General features: G+C 41.6%; 1 protein-coding gene and 1 long non-coding RNA gene across 4 annotated transcripts in view; one reads left to right on the top strand and one right to left on the bottom strand.

Annotated features, from left to right (window-relative positions):
• Positions 1-19,737, top strand: part of sh3pxd2aa (SH3 and PX domains 2Aa) — a 122,574-nt gene that overhangs the window by 15,715 nt on the left and 87,122 nt on the right. For all 3 annotated transcript variants that reach the window (XM_053418343.1, XM_053418344.1, XM_053418345.1), the window contains exons 3-4: positions 17,498-17,573; positions 19,338-19,414. In XM_053418343.1, the coding sequence (XP_053274318.1) occupies positions 17,498-17,573; positions 19,338-19,414 (153 nt within the window). The remainder of the gene's footprint in view (positions 1-17,497; positions 17,574-19,337; positions 19,415-19,737) is intronic.
• Positions 9,656-11,104, bottom strand: LOC128436576 (uncharacterized). The gene is made up of 3 exons (XR_008338086.1): positions 10,363-11,104; positions 10,143-10,223; positions 9,656-10,047 (listed from the first exon to the last, which is right to left on the bottom strand). It is a non-coding gene; the product is annotated as an uncharacterized LOC128436576 (long non-coding RNA).

Raw genomic sequence — 19,737 nt, forward strand, 5'->3', positions numbered from 1 at the left:
GGCAGCTGTGAGCTCATTTACAAAGAAAGTCTACTCACATACGTCTGTTTTCACTAGGGAGATTAAATTAGATGGTTCTAATAATCTGACTCTTTGCGGCACCAAACTGCACACGGACAGATTAACCACAGGCTAGTAAACACAGTGACACATTTAGCAGCTGAAGACTCAGATATCTCCCTCAAAAGTGGATGAATCTAAAATAGAGCTTAAAGTAAAGTGGGTAGTGGACACAGTGTTCACTCATGAAAGTGACGTAAAAAGAAGAACTTTACATGTCTGGAGATTGAACTCCTTATATCAGAGATGCACAGACAGGTCTGGATACTCATTTTTGAATGCAGTGTGAAGTGAGTTCCTCTCTGGTCTTGTTTTGTTGTTTTTGGTGAGGTGGAGATGAGAGGCCCTCCCATCGCTGGCAGCCTTTTGCATGTAAAGGCATGATGGCTGAGGAAGAGGCTCTGGGAGTTCATGAAAAATTGCCTATCAAACCTACTCCCTGCATTTTCATGTCTTTTTTGGAAGAACTCTGTAAAGTTGAGTGAATTTTTAAGTGGATGGTGATCAAATCCACTGTATTGAACAGATGTAGTATAGAGTGTGTGAGCCTTTCCTCACTTCCCCTGTCTGTGTCCAGTGTTTGCACTGCTGCCTGTTATCTGGAGATGTATGTGACAGTGGACAGACTTATGCTATTGCTACTCTCTCCATCTCTGTCTTGTTTTTTTCTCTGTGCTTGGTTGGTCACCCCTCGTGTTTGTGTTCAGCCCAAGGACTTCTCCACTCAAACGAGATGGGGAGCAGAGAGAAATTTCAACTTGTGCTTCGAGATATCTGCGGCAGCTATGCCTCACACTGAGCCTTGACAGAGAGGATGCTCAAGGTTTTTCTTTTTCATTACATATCTAGCTCAGCTGCCGCTATCTTTATTCTTCATCTGATAAATCACACGCATTTATTTTATACTCCCACAGTACATCTCGTTGAGAGAGGCCAGGGTTGTCTTTTCTATATGTTTGGTTATTTTTGTGCATAGAGCTTGCACTGCTGAATAGCTGAATGACAGACGGTATCAGCAGCATATGATAGAGAGGAATATGAAACTGTATGAAGTGAATCTGCAGTTATTTATCTGCAGATCTGGAAGGACACACCAAGGAAAAGGAGAAATATTCCCCATGTCCTGAACACTAGAAAACATTGGATAGAAAAGATGTCACGTATTCTTGAGTTCTATCAAATGTGTTCAATGTATTTAGCATATTTCAAAATCATTGATTGCTGACATTGATGCATGTTAACTTGCAGTTCTTGTGTTTGTTGACACTACGTTGCTCCAGTGGAATAGCGTGCAACTGACAGGAATGTGTACTGGGCTTGACGATGTGACAAAAAAATTATATAAAAATAGAAATGTTCATATCAGTCATTATCAATGATTATCACAATAAATGTTACATTATTACTTCTATTAAATTTAAAGACAGATTTTTGGTCAGTTGTGGTTTCAAACTCTTCTTTATAGGCAGACATTGGGAAACAGTTGATAAACAGAAAAACATATTTATAAATCTGAGACTGTGTCTGTTATAACTCCTAACTGTGCTCAGACAATGCAAGCATATCAATATATATTGAACTTTAGTTATTTTTCTATTGATGGAAATTATATTGCGCCATAGTCTAACTAGTGGTCAACTTGAACCTAAACTTTCAAGAAAAATCTACACATAGCAGCCTTAAGGTTTTGGTTTCCCTACATATTATTGTCTATGAAAGATGATTAATATGAAGTGCTTCTTCGTGCCACTCATCTCAAGCCCATTGACTTGAGCCTCACCCATCTGGCATTCCAAACAGATCAAAACACACCTCCCCTAAGATTTTCTTGGTGATAGTGCAGAATTTAAAACCGAAATACGAAGACTACCTCTGTTTATCTACAGTATCGGGGGTAGTGACCAGTCAAAGACCACTCGTCCTCGCCTCTCCTGCTGTAGGTTAATGAATAGTGGTGGAGCAAACATCAAGTGAACAGCATGCCTTTGACACAGGCATTTAATGCCAACTAGAGAGATAGAAAAAGCAAAAGGCAAATCTGAGATAGAGACATGCAGAGATAAGAGATGAGAATTCCCACCGGAATTCTGTGCAAAACCCAGGTGTCTATCCCCTCTCCTTCTGCAGCCTCCATCAGCCTCTTCGCTATTGGTTTTTCTCCCCTCCACATGCCAGACTTATCACATCTACCTGACCACCAAACGCACTTAATTCATATCTCATCCCGGCAATTTCTCAGCGTATCTCTCGCCCCCACTGCTCACATGGCTCTCTCTCTCCTTTCCCCACCATTCTGTCTCTCTTGAGAAAACCTTGCCTGTTTCCCACCCTCTCCCGTCCCCTCGTTGGTCTCCTCTGAGCCTGTTTTCTTGGATGTTCCCAGGGTCAAGTGCATTAGCTTTGCTTTTAATTTAGTTGTGTGTGTCTGTATGAATTTGTGTACAAGTACATACATTTTTCGATGTATTTGAGGTGCATTACTGGATTTTCTCCTGGTTATCCAGGCAGTTGTTTTGTTATATGATGATCCAATTTTCCCTTCTCCATTTCAGTCAGATCACATTGTACAGTCCAGACACAACAAAAGCTTTGAAGGAAATAAAATACTTTCAAATTAAATGCCTATAGCGGATTATAGTACCACTTGCCTGGGAAAGTTAGCCTCAAGGGCAGTTGTTCTCATCCTTTTTAGTTCCAGCACCCTCTATCTTTTTTTCAAGGTTTCAATATTAAGATTATTATTAATCATTCCTCCTATCATAATTTATACTTTTTATTTTAATTGTATTGATATTATTTTTTATTATGAAGTAGGTTATTCTATGTTACATTTTACAAAAACACATGTTTTGTTTGCAAATTAGATGTCGAGCTGGTTATTATTAGTAATTATTCTAATAAATGTTTCTCTATGTTTATAATGCATCTATATGTCACATATAAAACATATTCTGAACTTTAGGCATTCAATAGGACCGAAGCATTGAAGTTAATTCTTGAATGGAGAATAGGCTTTTTTTGTGCCAGTTAACCCTGGTAAATTGAATTCATACACTTATTAAGATGTTTTAAGTATTGTTCTGTACTCTACTATACATTTTTTTTTACTTGTACTTTTCTTGAGAAGTAGCTCACCACAAAAGTATTTTCACCTTCACGTCATATTATGTAAAATGAACACACAACTTCAATCTGCTCCAATTTCTCTGTCATTTAATAACTCTACTTGACACAGAAAAGCAGCTTATTTGAAGTCACTTTTATTTTCTGGTTTTCTGGTATTTTCTGTCCTTCTCTTTCATACCATCTTTACTTCAGTCAACCCACTCACGGTCATGTTCCAAACCTCACTTATTTTTTCCCTTCCACGCCCTGAAAAGTCTGGTCCAGGCAATGCACTGCAATGATCATTCACTCATGCCCTGCAGATTCTATCTCCTTGCCCTGTAAATCCACTCTTCCCCATCACAACTAAATTCCAGACCCTTACGTTAACCCTCATCTAAACCTACCCCAAACCCATAACCTGACAACTAGTCTTAAAGGTTCAAAGTGTAGAATTGAGTTACATCTAGTGGTGAAGTTTGAACATTTTAACCTTGAACAGCTCTTTTAAGATGTGTCAGAAAGTGGCCAAACTATCCTCACTTTTCACCTAACTGGCCTTCACAAATATTGAAGTACAAACCCATATACACAGAGGCAGGGCACTACTGACTCCCCCCATCTGGGAAAGCCTGTGGTATTGCCAAATTACCCAAGGTTTGTACTGGCTTTCAGGATGGAAACTCTTGAGGCCGTCACGGCGGCTAAATTAGGTCCTGCGTTACTCTGTTAGTCCCGAACCCTGGCACAGGTGAGAGCCCTTCCTCTCTGCCTTCTAGTGAACTGTAAGTTGGCTGGCCTACTTACTAAACTCAAACTAAAGCCGGTGATGTGTAAGCCGACACTGTTCTTTTCCTCATACTGAGGCTGCAGCTGCTTGGGAAAGCAAAGCTTTTTGAGGTAAATGGCCTGAAAATGCCACGGGAGGTTTAGATATGGCTTCTATTAAATATGAGAAGAGGTTAAACTTTGGGCACAAAGTTCTGAGAATAGAAAGATTGGTGACCCTGTTCATGTTTCTCGGGCCTTAAAAACTGAAATGATTGTGAACTAAAAATAGTCATCCCTGGCTTGATGCAATTCATTTTCAGTATGTGAGCTGAAAAGCAAATGCCTGCTCAATTATTATTCTCTTCTACCCACAGTATGTTTGCAGATTGCAGTAAGGTTTCTTCAAAGTATATGTTCTTTTATCTCTTTGATTAATGTATTCTTAATGACCGTATGTGTGAGTAAAGCATCCAGTTGTCTGAACTTCAACACCGATACCTCCGCTGAACTTGTGAATTGGAGAGAGCAAATGATATGGGTTGTTCAAGTGTTTTGAAAACCCTGCATTTGCCTGCCAAGGTTCTCCTTCCACAGACAAGGTATTGTTCCAACACAGTGCTAACACAACTCACACATTTGGCAAAATGGCTTACGCTTTACAATTATAAATTCAGTGGCGTGCCCCTGAGCACAAGCAAAGCAGGTAGTGCTAGACCAATTAAAGGTAAAAATAGATTACCCCAAAAAAATTATATTCTTCATGTCGTTTAATCCCATAAAGAATGCAATACTATGTGTTTGCATTTATCTTGTAAGTTACTCCTCTCTTGTGGTGGAAGCAGGGTATTGTCTCTGGAAGCTAGTTTGACCACCAGCGACTGCATCTATTGTTTATTTTATTTTCATCGGCGTTGTCATGTCCTATTGATAAAGGCTGGGGCTTGTTAAGCAGACAGGGCAGCATTGTTTTTGGACAATAGCATGTATTCATTGCAGACGTTCCTGTGACTCAGCTTTCACTGTTGTAAGATCATATGTGCAGACGTGTATGTATGTGGAAGCTGTACTTAATTTTACTAATCACCTTGGACTATAGTGCTGCAGTGGCTTCTGCTGTTGCACCTTCATGGCATTGCTACCATCGTGCCCACACTGACTACTACATCACTCATCTTCCTCGGATAGCACTAGCAGGTAGACTAGCCAGGAGGGAGTAACAGTAATCTAGGCGTGAGATGACCAGAGCCTGAACCAGAACCTGTGCCATTTCTGAGTGAGAAGGGGACCTATTCTCATGATATTGTGCAGCATGTATCTACTCAATCTGGTTGTTGCAGCAAGGTTGGCAGTAAGGGAGAGTTGACTGTCGATTGTCCCACCCAGATTATTTGCGGTCTGGTAGGAACCTTGAGGGACCCCAGTAGTTAGTGGACTAGGTTCTGACACATCTTCCCCAAGTTACCCAATACGTCGTTCGCGATCTACCGGTCAATCGCAAAGGTAGTGTGGGTAGATCGCATCACGCATGCACAATTGGACAAGAGGCGGTCCCGTGGACGCTCTGGCATCCTCAGAGCTAATTTACGAACACGCCAATTGACGTACCCGCCCTTAAAACCACACTTACAAGTGTCGTCAGAATAAGGTAGTTCCCCTACTGCAGTGGTTCTCAAAGTTTTTACAGTCCCACAACCCTTCAGACAGTAGTGGGAATGACAGATCCTTTGTCGCGTTAGAGTGAGATAATGGTGGTGGACCACGACAGAGGTGGCAGCTGATGATGGATCCTAACAATGGGCAATGACTGTGGACTATAGTGGATTTTGATGATGGATCATGATCTTGCTGGCTGCTGACCATAGACTATGATTGCAGCAAGACTGCTTGATATGTATTGAAGTTATACTTCAAAATGTTTACCCTTATCAATGCTGCTAAAAACTTTAATCTTGATGATGTTCTCCTTTACACTTGACATCTATTGCACGTTTGTCCGTCCTGGGAGAGGGATCCCTCACATGTGGCTCTCTCTGAGGTTTCTACGTAATTTTACCCTGTTAAAAGGGTTTTTAGTAGTTTTTCCTTACTCTAGTTGAGGGTTAAGGACAGAGGATGTCTCACCATGTTAAAGCCCTATTAGACAAATTGTGATTTGTGAATATGGACTATGCAAATAAAATTTGATTTATTGATTGATTCAATCTCCAGCTACAAACCCCCCATTTTTTTTTTCAACGCCGCCACAGCAACAAGTGGAACCAAACATTTACAATTATTTTACAGTGACGGAGAATGTATTTATATTTTCTGGCGGTTACTGCAGAAATATCAATGGCACTGTGCAGTAAGGAAAAAATAATCGATATCGCCACAGCCATATCATTTTAAATTGAATCTTTCTTGGTTTTGGTTGTAGGTTTGATACAACAAACAATTTGAAGAAGTAACATTGTAACCTTAGAAATTTTGATGAACCTTTTTAATTAATTTCTGTCTACAAATTCATCAGTAATGAAAACAATTGTTAGTTTGAGCCCTTACATTTAATCTAGAAACGAATATTCCTGTACAACACCATTGAGGGAAAGTGTGAATATTGATATGAGCCCATCTGACTCCATCACTCATACGGCAACAGATGCCACCGTGTTTTAAAGGAAGATAGAATTTTGGCTCAGCCCCTTCAGAAATTGGGATGTGATTACGTTAAGGGTCTTTCACACTCAAAGCCCATCCCCAGGGCTCTGTTCCAAAGGCAACAGGGGGCTCTGCAGCTTGATACTGGGGAGTGATGAATGAAGGACTACGGACAGTCAAAAGTTACCACATCCTCGCACCTGTTGACTTATTGAAACAAAGGGGAGCCTTGCTTGTTTGCCACATGGGGAATAGAGCCCCACAGTGTTGACATCTCCAGAAAAATAACTCCCCAGTTTTTTAGACAAACCGATGCCCAATCCACACCCACACATGCTTCCACTGCATAAAATAAGATGCATGATTCTAGGATCTCATGTTCCATCCATATATAATGTGCCAACCCTGGGCAGAGCTTTTGCCAGGGTGTTGGTTTATATTTAGAGGCACAACTGTGACTGATTGTGGCTGGAAAGGAACGCCTTCCCCCCTCAAGCCCATCTCAGACATCTGTCTCTCTGAAACTAAATACTCCCGGCATGTTTCGACTTGTTTCATCTGCACTATTAGTTTCTGTCCCGCTGTCTTTAGGATCAGAGCTGATAGAGAAAGTTAAGTTTGATCTTTACCACAGATGGGCTCAATCGCTGTAATTTTCTTGTCAAATAAGTCAAAGATTCTTGCATCATTATTCCTCCTGAGCTGCTGTCCCTCAAAAGGAAAAGGAGCTTAGAGACAAAAGAGGGGAGCTAATGGATGGAACATAATTGAAACCAGGGGCGTCAGCTCACCCAATACCATACAGGGGCACAATAGGGCACCGGAAAAAAAATGTGAGCGCGCGAAGCGCGCGAGCTAAAAAAATTTTGGGCAATTATTTATTTAAAAAAAGCATGGGCACAGATAATTAATGCAAGCACGCAAGCAAATATTTTATAGCACTTATTTATTATCATAAAGCGTATCTTCATCAAACATGAATAAATATCTGTCAGCAAACATGAACTTGAAAACTGAAAACTTGAAATGTGCAACTGTAAAAGGAAAAACAAAAAAACACCTCTACATACATACATGTCTGTGTTTATCATTTCTATTTCAGACCATCCTATGTGTGATGGTGATGATCCTATGAGGTGTGTATATCATGGCCAGAAAGATAGGGGAGCTGTTCATTTTTTTAACAGTAAACGGTAGCGCCTCTGCTTCATTTTTGCGAAGCTGTCGATCAATTGTGACTGGCTTAATTTGGAGAGTTCTCCTCGCTCAACCGACATGATGGCAAGATGATGAAGCCTATCTTGCCCCATTGTGCTCCTCAACCAAGTTTGAAGGCGTCTCAGTACGCTGAATGTCCTTTCACAACTGCAGCTGGACACAGGAATGGTCAGACATATTTTAATGACCTGTGTCAGTGTAGGGAACATGACATTATCGAGTAAACCGAAAAGACATTGCATGTCAGTAATTGGCAGGCTCTCCTGCTTTCTGTCCAGGTAATGTTTCGCTACCCACACCTCCTCTTGTTTAAGATCAACATTGTAGTGATCTGCGAGACCTCTGAGGTCCTCCTCTTTGAGAAAGGTGCTCGAGCCTGGGTTACAGGCCTGAACACCCTTCAGAACAACGCTGTTCAGAGATGAAAAGCGTTGCTCCAGCTCCGCAATCATCCTGTCTAGGCAAGGTAGGTAGACATTTGTTCTCAATTTTTCAGCATTGCCTAGGTCACTCGCTGCCCCACAACTAGACTCGACTATGTACTCCTCCAGGCGTCTTTGCTTTTGCCTTTGTCTTGGAACACATGACTCAGGGATTTGGTGCGTTTCGCACAAGGCCTTTGCACGGTCATATACCTCCGTCGCTTTGGGGTCAGTGCGCATTTCTTTTAGAGTGGCACACACAGCGCATTTAAACTCCTCTGCTTTTGCCAGGTCCACAGTTTCACTTTGCAGGTATTTGTGAAGACTTTCTGTCACAGACAAAAAAGTCTTGAAGACCATCAACAGATAAATTGTGGTGAACCTGGCAAGGTTGGCATGCAAACCCACAGCCGTGGGGTTGCTGATGTTGGACAGGCACGTGAGAACTGCGGGGAAATTCTCTATCATAGCGTTGATTGACCTCAGCTGGCACGACCATCGGGTCTTGGACAGCTGTACCAGCTCAGAAGGCTGTAAGCCAAGCTGTTTCTGGGTCTCCTTAAACTTGTCGTGGTTAACAAGGGAGACTGAAAAGAATGTATACACATTCTGCATGAGGTCAAATAAATTCCTGGCCTCTGGTATGGCTTGACATGTGCAACACAGCACTAAATTCAATTGATGTGCATAGCAATGCACATAAATGGCCATGGGATGGTTCTCTCTGAACTTAGCTTGGACCCCTCCAACAGTCCCACTCATGACTGAGGCGCCATCATAAGCCTGTGCAACCACCTTCACATGATCTAAGCCATTCAATCTTAGCTGATCTTCAATTGCAGTGGTAATGGACTCTGCGTCAAACCCTTTCAAATCTGTCATGGCTAGCAAATGCTCTTTCACACTCCCCCCAGCAACATAACGAACACACACAGCTAGCTGCTCAGTGGTGCCATCTCTCGCTTCATCTGCCATTACTGAAAACATTCCAGCCTCCTTTATTTCTTGACTGATAGCTTTTACTATCTCTTGGGCACAGCATTGAATGACCTCATTTTGGGATGAAGGTGATAAGTATGTACTGTGAGATGGTGGTGAATATGCCTGAAGAAAAGGATCAAACTCTTTCAAGAGGTTCATACACTCCAGAAAGTTTCCCTGGTTGTCGCTGGACATGCCCTCATCATGGCCACGGAATGGGATATTTTGTTTACCCAAAAACTTGGTAACAGCCACAACCCGGCTGAGGTACTCGCGTCTCTCTTTGATTTCACGCTCACTTGCAGAATCCAACTGCTCGACAACACTGCCATGAGCCGCACTGGCTTTATAACTACACCAAGACTCCATGCTTGCCTTATGGGCTGGTGATTTCTCATGCTCTCTATAGACATCCAGAGCTTTTTTCCAATTTTGAAAGCCAGTGTTTACAAAGGTGTCATTCTTCAAATGTTTCCCAAATATTCTACAGGGAAAACAAAAGGCTGCATCTTTAGACTTGGAATATTCCAGCCATGTAAAGCTTTCAAACCAGTTGGCGTTAAAGGATCGATTCTTGGCACCAAAGTTGTGCTGGGGATATTTTGACAACTTAACTTGGTTTGGGCCAGACTCCTTTCCCCCAAGATCACTTGTATGTCCCTCAACATTGTGGACACTGCTTTTTTCTCTTGCCCCCAGTCTAATGTTCTCTGCCACTGTGGCAACTGTTTTCTCAGTCTCATATCTGGGGTGTGATCTCTCTGGCCTGTCTGTCTCCTGTTGTCCTTCCTTCTCTCTCTGCATTTCCCCTGCCTCAACCAGCTCATTCTCTTCTGCCCTCTGATTCTCCTGTCTGGTGCAACATACAAAAAATCATATGATCAATGGTTACCTCAGATAACCATTAAAAGTTCAAATAAAATTAATCAAATCTAAGCTGAGTCTCACCTGTCAGTGTCATCTCTCAATGCCAACTCTACCTGCGTCCCTTCAATCTGCTCCTCTCCTCTGCACTCTGCTGCACTGAGTCTTGAAGCAACAAGAACATATTACAGTCTCCTGTCTGCATTTTCACTATCTAGATTTGTATATATGCATATGTAAAGTTACTTGTGTATAACCTGTTTGCAGTTATTCCTAATTAATATGAAAGTAATAGTCATATCACCTCTGCTCGTGCTCATCAACATCCCTCTCTCCTTCACCTTTTCCTTCAACTCCTCCGTCACCTCCTCCGGCACTCTGCTGCTCCTCTTTGTCTGGACAGATATGTAACTGTTAGGCTTGGGCTAGTGACCAGTGGTCAACTCAACTGGGTTGTTACCTAAAAGTGGTTTGCATTGCCTTGTTACCTAGCGTAGCTCTCTCATTTCTCCTTGCTGCTTTATCCCTGCTCCGAGCGAATAACTTTCTGATGTCCATCTACAAGAACAATGTTGTTTGAGTTGAATTGAGATCAAAATCATAACTAATACAGTAGGCTGTTATATCTAGTTCCGGTCACTGAGATAACAAATAATTCAATGCCAGCAAAAGATCATAAAATAACATAGCCTACTAGTACAACATACTTCTTCCATAACTCTCTACATACCTGACACACCAAAAAAACGAATAGTAAAAACAGGACATTCGTCTATATGCATGCTATGAATGATACCTATCAATTGTTTGTTTTTTCTACATTATGTTTCTACTGTCTTGAAAGTAACCACCTGTATGTCATCATGCCCCCTTAATGTCTGTGCTTTTGTCTGTAGGCCTACTCGAGCAGAAAACACCAGAATGAGAATAATTTCAGAATCATTCATTTTCAACTTTGAGACCAACGTGTGCTTGAGCTGCTTAAGCCAGCCTGCTTATTTAAGCATGCACTGGGCTATTTTTAAAAGCAACAGCGTACAAAACAGCTTCCATCTCCGAGTGTTGTATTCTGTTATAAATTGCGCTAGTATAACATCGGTGCCATTGGTTCCAGGCAACTTGAGAAGATGTCTTATACAGTATGCCGATAGCTAGCTAACTAAGCTGACAAGACAACTTGGATACCCCATCACGGGATCATCACCCCCTGAAAACATGAACGTAAAGAATCGAGAAACACCATAAGATGGCATGTAGTGTGAACCCGACATTTGTGATCTTTCTCCGATCACCAGGTCCAGCTTAAACAGTTATCGCTACAGTTTAATATATTAGCGAACTGTCTGGCTACTATAGCATAACGACAGACGTGACCACATTAGCTAATAACACCACTTCAGAGACGCCCCTTCACCTTATTTGATGAAAGGCATACACATTTGTTAGACATTCTATGCTTCCAGAGGATAAAAATGTAACGCTTACTGTTTACTTCACTTCACGCCGGCCGGAGTGAATGGTCGCTGACGCTGTGCTGGACAACTCCTGGCTCTGTGTTACAGGCAACTCTCCGGCTGCAACATGCTCCGAGTGGCCGCAAGTGGATTCTAATTACTCTGTCCGTATGTCGGACTTAAATTCTAACGAAAGTGGTAGTCTATAGGCCTATTTTAAGAAAAAAAAATGCTAGCATGCATTCTGTAGATTGCCAGATGAGTCAGACTTAAATAAAAAAAAAATTAAAGGTATAAATAAATTAATTAATTAAAAAATCAGTGCCCCAGGCATACCCAGGCACCGCAGATCCACAACGGGGCACGTGCCCCGGTGAAAAGGGTCTGCCGACGCCGATGATTGAAACAACATGTTTACATCAGGGAGACTAGAGATAAGTTTGTTTTATCATTAACTTGATGTTTGTTTGCGATAGGGGTGCAACGATTATTTGACGTTGTCGAAAAAAACGATGACAAAAATAGTCGATGACGAATATACTCGTCGATTATTCGTGTTATTCGTGCCGTGCAGCTGAACTAAACGTCGTTTTACCGGAGGTGCTGATGAAAGTAGCTGAGGATTGAGCCATCTCGCTCCCTTCCTACCTCTGAAAGTCGCGCATATGCAAAAGCAACACAAAATGGACCAATGGCGAGGTCCGTTGCAGCAGCATCGCGTACCAGAAAGTCAATAGTTCGGGAGAATTTCACTCCCTTAGCATGGCCCGAAAAACAACCACGTACAATATCTGTACGGTGGACCTGCTCTCCATGGAAGAAGGACACACGCATGTGAGGAGGAGGTTTGACATCGTAACGTAAACGATTGAAAGACTCGCCTCGGCAAGATAGCCTCTTACCTAGCTTGGTATATACACGTATATACCTGTGCGCAGGATTCTAGAATCCATTACAAAAATATGGTTTAAACTTTTTTTTATCGAGTCTAAAAGCGTAATGTTATCATATTGCCTGACAAATGTCTTTTTTATCCACAACTTTGCAGTCCGAAGAAGACTGTAGTTTTGTTTGTTGATGTTTTTATTGCTGATACTTTCCCTGTCCTATTATTAACAGAAAAAAAATGGATACTTGATTATTAATTTATTTTTAGTATCAGCACTTGGCCTGTCCTTGGTTTTAAATGAACTATCAGAATAGTCGTTTGTTGCAGCCCTAGCTTGCAAACACAAGTGCAAGCGCAATGACCTTATCACGTCCTCCCTTCAGTGAGAACAGATATGCTTGGTCCGTGGCCTCACTCACTATGTCCACAATGCCGTGGACATTTTCTCACGGATCACATGGCTGCCTTGTCATGCTGGTCATGAGTTGCTCCAGAGGTTCAATGCACGAGTGTTCATTCCCATTCCATTCCGTTCCACTGCTGTGAAGCCTGGGGTAAACCCTTGCTGTCACGTGACCACTAACAGGAAGTGAGGCATCAATTCACTGCACAATAACAGTATGGCATCCCTTAAGTTTATGCCAACTGACTCTCACAGCTCCTTATATGGAGGATCTATTCTTAGCACATGTGCCTGATATGAAGACAGAGTTGCTGTTCAAATCTTTCTTTCAACACATGCCCTGAGTTGTCCCTGTTTTAATTGACTATAACTGTGGATTACTTTATATTTATATACTTCATTTTGTCCTTGAAGTGGATTTTGTGTTGATTTGTTAAAACAGTGTCCCTGTATAAAGTTATATTTTGGAAATAAGAATTATACCTGGCTTGGTTTGAGATTTGACCCTAAGACAGGTGCTTAAACAACTAGTGGATCAGTTAATTAAATGATAAATGAATAATTTTGGTAATTAATAAGCAAAAGTACCAGACATACCGTGGTTTTTATCCCTTCACATATGAAGTCGAGCTGCTTTCCTCTGTTTCATGTCATAGTAGATTTATTATTGTTTGACTTGGAATCATGCAAGCCAAAGGTATCTCCTCAATTTTCTTTTTGACTGTTTTCTGACCCTCATCCACCGAACAGTTTACCAGATGAATATGTAAACAAATCAACATAACATCTGCATTAAAGCTAATCGTTAAACGCAGATGTGAGACCTTTCCAGGTTGATTCCTACGATCCAAGAGCTGACTTTGGACCTGATTAGGGTCTAGCCCAAATCAGTCTAATCAGATTAGGTTGAAGCCTTGTACTGTTCTCTTTGTTCTCAGCTCTATTTGTCCGTATGTCTAGTACCCAAATTAATAAGTGTAGACTCAGTTTAGTTTAGACACAGTTTGGTTTAGGCTTGGTTAGATGTGAACTTCTCCCTTGTGTGACACTTACTGTTACTTTGCTGATGCCACTCATGCCAATGCCCTATGCTGCCACAGCTCCATCCACCACCCCTCCTCCCTATGTGCTTCATTTATGGCATTGTTGATTTGACTGTGATTTATGTTCATAATTGTTTATTAATGGGGATTAGCTCTCTCAGCAGAACCCCGGCCAAACGCTGGGATTGTTTGAGGTCAAACTATTGCTATAAACTTTTTTCTTGATTCTTGAACTGCAGTTCTTCGTGTTTCATATCCATTTTAGTCTATGTTGGTGATATGCATTTCTGATAGAGTTTAATTATTTTCAGGTATTTTTGGAGCAAGTCAGAATATCCTTGCATGTCTTTTTTTAAAATGATTAATTCATGCACATTGGGTGTGAGTACATTTTCCAAAGCCATATTATGAGTGAGCTCTACAAATACCCTTGATTATATATTTAGATAGGACCACGTCACATCCTTTTCACATTTATCCAACACACAGAAAAGGGTATCATTTTGTTGATACTATTTTATGTTATAAGCTAATCTTATAAACCAGAACAATGTAGTACAGCATTTTAATCACCTGAAATTAAGTTTTGAATGCAAAAAGCATAGAGAGAATCCTCTTCTCCCTAAATATGTTATGTGAAGGAGCTCTGCAGGAGAAGAAAGTATGAATTGGACAGTGGAGTAAACATTACATCATAGTAATCTGTACTCACTCTGATGAGAGATAAAAGAACCTCATCAGCTTGCTTTTTTTATTACCTGACTCCCAACATTTACACCAGTGGTCCAGTGCTGCGCAGCACCATCCAATCACGTCCCTTCACAACTCTTCTTCACACTATCTCTGTGCTGGTTACCAAGGAGACAGTGAAGAGAAGTCTGGGAAGTGGAGCAACGGTTGCAGGAGCTTTTTTTCCTTTTTTCCTCTTTCGCTCTGGTTCGACATTCTAGGGACTGAGAATTTCCACCTTGACTGATGACTGTGTTTATTATATTACAAGTGAAGGAAGTGAGGTGCTTAGCTTTCACTATGCAGCATGCAGTGGGTCTGCATGCATGGAAAAAGACCAGTTGTGTCACAGGTTCCGTCATCTGATCCCTGCCGCCCCACCTGCTCTCACCATTTTCTCTACCTGTGATCCCACAATTCCTTTTGGAATGCGAAAACACTTCCTCTTGCCATGATCTGTCAGTGCAGCGTCAGGAAAGCGTGTATTTTAGGGGAGCTGGACAACTGGAGATTGTTTTAAATAATGAGCTGACCTTCATCCAATTGGGCCATGTCCGACCTTGATGGGATGGGGAGGTGCTTGAGTGTTGAAGTCTGGGGAAAAGGAAGCTGGTGAAAGTGGATTGAAGATGATGAGAAGAATGAGCCGAGAGCTGACAAGCGTCAGAGGTGTTTCTGTCCTTTCCAGTTCTAGCACCTGCAAATACATGAACACACATATAGTGTGTACTTACTCAACCACACAAACTTTTTTCTTCATCTCCTATTTTACCTCATCATTCACCTTTGTTAAGAGAGTGGAAAAAAGGGGCAAACATTTTAAATAAGTGCTACAAATTTAGCATGTGCTACACTGCTAAATTTTAAGTTGCTTGTCTATCATCCGTCCTCCCCTGGGTGTCTGGCACAGTGGGTTGTAAATTCAGCAGGATTTTTTTGTCCCAGGCAGCATCTCAGGGGGCCCAAACAGCTGGGCCTGCTTCAAGTTTTGTGCTACCGCAGCAGCAGAGCTTGTTGTGTTGATGCAGAAAGCCAGCAGCTTTATGAAAAGCTCTTCTAGGGCTCGGGCTAGGACTGGGGTCTTGGTGTCTTTGAGATGACGGTCTGAATTTTGATAGTTCTTCCACTCAACACACTTTACACATTCAAACCACCGGCGTTCTGATGGGTGGACGATGGGGCTCTGCCTCCTGAGCTACCGTCGACCATGAAATCTGGATCAAGACTGTCTCTTCCTCTCTCTCTCTCTCTCTCTCTCTCTCTCTCTCTCTCTCTCTCTCTCTCTCTCTCTCTCTCTGGTGTCCTCTAACTCTCCAGCCAAGTGGAACCAGGTAAAAGAAGACTGGAGTTCAATGAAAAGGTAGATGCGGAATGACAGATGGACAGTAAGAACTGGATCTAGGGAGCCATGTGTCAGGAGGGTGCTGTGGGGATTTGTTAAAGTGTGTGTATATGTGTATGTGTGTGTGTGTGTGTGTGTGTGTGTGTGTGTGTGTGTGTGTGTGTGTGTGTGTGTGTGTGTGTGTGTGTGTGTGTGTGTGTGTGTGTGTGTGTGTGTGTGTGTGTGTGTGTGTGTGTGTGTGTGTGTGTGTGTGTGTGTGTGTCAGTGTGTCAGTCTGTCCCACTGTCCCCACGCATACGGAGCCCCACCAGGCTGTTTGCTCACTTAGTTCCCCAGGGTCTCTTTCAATCAGATACAGACATAACTGATGTCTCTTCTCTCCTCTCTCCTTTTTCCTTTAATCATATTCCTTACTGGACACCCATCCCCCTAGGCTTACAAACATATACATACACATGCACTCTCTTTATCAGCTTCTCCATCTCTGATTACAGTATAGGAAACAGTTTGCTGCAGTGCTGTAAAGTACAGTAAGTCTGCTGGTCCTCTGCATCTCTCCTCTGCTTTCCTTTTACTTTCTCTGTAATCCCTCTCTTGAATGATTTATTTGAAGGGTGAAAGTGGGTAAACACAATAGGGCTGACACACACATATACACCCCCTGCCCTTTGCTGCATCTCTCTTTCTCTGTGTGCCTCATCTCTTTCATTTCCCCTGTTTCGGATCCACCTTTTCTCTGATTTTCTCTCTCGCTCCATCCTCCCTCTTTCGCTCTCTTTCCTTCTTCCTGCACCTCCAACTCTGGTGTCAGCACTTCTCCTCTCATCATGTTGGTGTCGCTGTGCTGTATGAATAAATCGCAGCTCGTTTGACTCCCTTGAACCCCTCGGCTCACCGACCCACCGCTGCCCTGCTGCCCTTGGGACAAAAGATGTGTTGACAGGATTTGATTTTTAGAATTTGTGTGATATGCTCATGTGGGTTTGGAATTAAGTGAATATGAGGGTTGTCATCCCCAAAGTGCTGCACATCCTCTTTGAAGACAATAAAATGAAAAAAATAAAAAAAATAATGAAAAGTAAAGAATTTCTTAGTCATCTCTGAGAAGAGAGAAAAACACCTCTTTCTTATACCACATTTACATGGCATCTGTGGGATTGTGATTACAAGATGATAAATTGTGTACACAGTGTAGTTGATATAAAGCTGGAGAAGTCGCGAGAACACTGCTAGTCAATGACAACATGAATGCTAATATTTTTGTGTTGTTTTGTACCCCACTTATCCTTGGCCGTATTAAGAAGTCCGAAACATTACTAAAATTACAGTAATTTAAATCCCCTTTCAAAGAAAAAATTGAATGTTTACGTAATTATAAAGAGCAAGAAAATGGATCTCTCTCTTTTGCTTAACTGCATCCTGGCTCCAGCTTTATACTTAATATTGACTCTGATATTTACTGTTGACTTATCTTACTGTTAAAAAGAAACCAGATACGCTCTTTTCCCCAACATGATGAGAGTAAAACTTAAAGCTACAAAACCTAAACTGTTTTTTTTTTCTCATCTTCCCCCTGCAGATGCAGATACTTGACAAGTTCCCAATTGAGGGAGGGCAGAAAGACCCGAAGAAGAGGATCATTCCATTTCTCCCAGGTAGTAGCCTGCTCCTGAGCTCAAGTTATCTGAACAGGCTCCCATATTAATAATGTATGGCTGGCACTCGCGGGGCGTCAATATGAGCTGGTTACTGATGCCTGCCTGTGGTGCATGTGTGTGTGCTTGTGTGTATATAGTTTAGCTGTGTGTGTGTGTGTGTGCTATGTTACTGCTGACAGGGCGTTATCTGTGACTTTCAAATCTCACCTGATTGCATGTCCGTGCGTCTTTGTGTTTCTGTTTTTGTGACATTTTTTGGAGCCGAGCTTATGTAGGCATCAATTAATTTTATTATGTGGATGTTTTTGTATGTGTGTGTGTGTGTGTGTGTCTGTGACTTACCGTGTGCATGTCGTGGTATTGATTTGAGTCATGCCACACATGCTCATCTCTCCTGCCGCAAGTCGTTGCCTGACATTCAGGTTCATGGTGACCTACAGTACAGCTTGGCAGTGATCGATGTTGTGTCCGGGACAGCAGGGCTGACAGTGATTCTGCTAATCACACTGATGTCTTGTGTAAATATGTGTGTGCACCTATATGTTGGTCATGCAGAATTCTGTTTATTCTGGGAGCAAAATACTCCTTTCTATGCCACATCTAAGCCCCGTGGCCCACACATGATCCCTTTTCTTCCCCTGACTCTGTCTGTCTCTCGCCGACACGCACACACGTCTAAAGAACAGTTTGGAATTAAACCAAGGATCCTTTCCCTGGCGCCAGATTCACACATTATTGAGTGTTTGTTTAAGGACACTTGTTTCAGGAAAAACTTGACTCACATGTAGTTCAATAAACAGGACAATAGATCAGATAAAGGGTGGAGAGAAACATGCATTGGAAATCACTTCATTCTTGGTTGTTTGATGTAAAAAAAAAAAAAAAAATAAATTAATTTTGATACTGTTGGATTTATAACTTTAAATTATTTCACTTTGACTCCTTCACTGACCAATTTTTTTATCTGAAGTCAGGTTAAAATGAAATAAAACATTCAGCTTGAATTAGAGAGTAGAATTAAAATTTAGATTTGAAAAACATTAGAAAGTTGAGAGACATTCAAACCGCACATTCAAATCCTTTATTGGTACCAAATGAAATGGATTTGTATTGAAACGTACCATTACCTTCTAGTTATTCTATGATAAGATAGCTACTGTTTTCAATTTTAATCTTCCCATTTTTTATTCAGGCAAAGTCATAAAGCATTTAGCACGTGTAAGGAGAATATTTTACAGAGATTTTATTACAAATTTGAAGTTATTAAACAATACCCAGTCTGGTAAAAACTCCCCCTCTGTCTCTTTTGAAAGTTGTCCTTTCACATTTAACATACTTTGTAGATATTCAGTCATCAACAAGGTTTGTTATTTGTAGATTACTTTAGTAAAAAAGAGCTGATAATGCAAGAAATACACGTATTGTTCCCAATGTGTGGGATGAGATGAGGGCCTAAAATGCATGTCCCATGTGTGAATAAATCCTTTTTGTTATTTAGAAAGCCATGTCACAGACAGAGGTCATGGGATCTATAGGGGGACAGACAGCTGGGTCTTTGAGTGTGGGATTGAGATTAGTTTGGCCATGATGAAGGATCACCACCCTACATTACCACCATCTCCCGGCAGGATAGGGTATTACACGCAGCAGTCTGCATTGTGAAATCAGCTCAGATATGATCTTTTTTTGAGGTGCTTTGTGCATTTGTCAGATACTTTGTAATAAATATATATAAATACTTTCTCCTTTCCTTCACCCCAGGCAAGATCCTGTTTCGGAGGAGTCATGTGCGAGATGTGGCCATGAAGCGGCTGCGTTTCATCGACGACTACTGCAGGGTAAATGGGCCTTTCCATAAACATCCTTCAGTTCCCCCATCTCACTCTGGGGAACGTCCCCCAGCCTGTGGGGGTCAGAAGTCACAGTCTACCGTGCTTTCCCATGCTTTAAACGTGGAGTCTGATGCTGAGACATAATTGTGGATGTGAATTAAGTTAACATGGCGCTCACGTCGAGGAGCTCCAATATGTATGTGCTATTTTAGGGCTTTCCTGAGCCCTAAATTAATCTGCTGTGACACTTTGGTTTTCAGAGGCAGTGAGGCACTTTGACTCGTAGTGAAAACTTTATGATCTCTTTTCCGACTGTAGCTTTGTTTATA

The sequence above is a fragment of the Pleuronectes platessa genome, chromosome 3 (assembly GCF_947347685.1).
Source record: "Pleuronectes platessa chromosome 3, fPlePla1.1, whole genome shotgun sequence".
In the NCBI taxonomy this organism is placed as follows: domain Eukaryota; kingdom Metazoa; phylum Chordata; class Actinopteri; order Pleuronectiformes; family Pleuronectidae; genus Pleuronectes; species Pleuronectes platessa.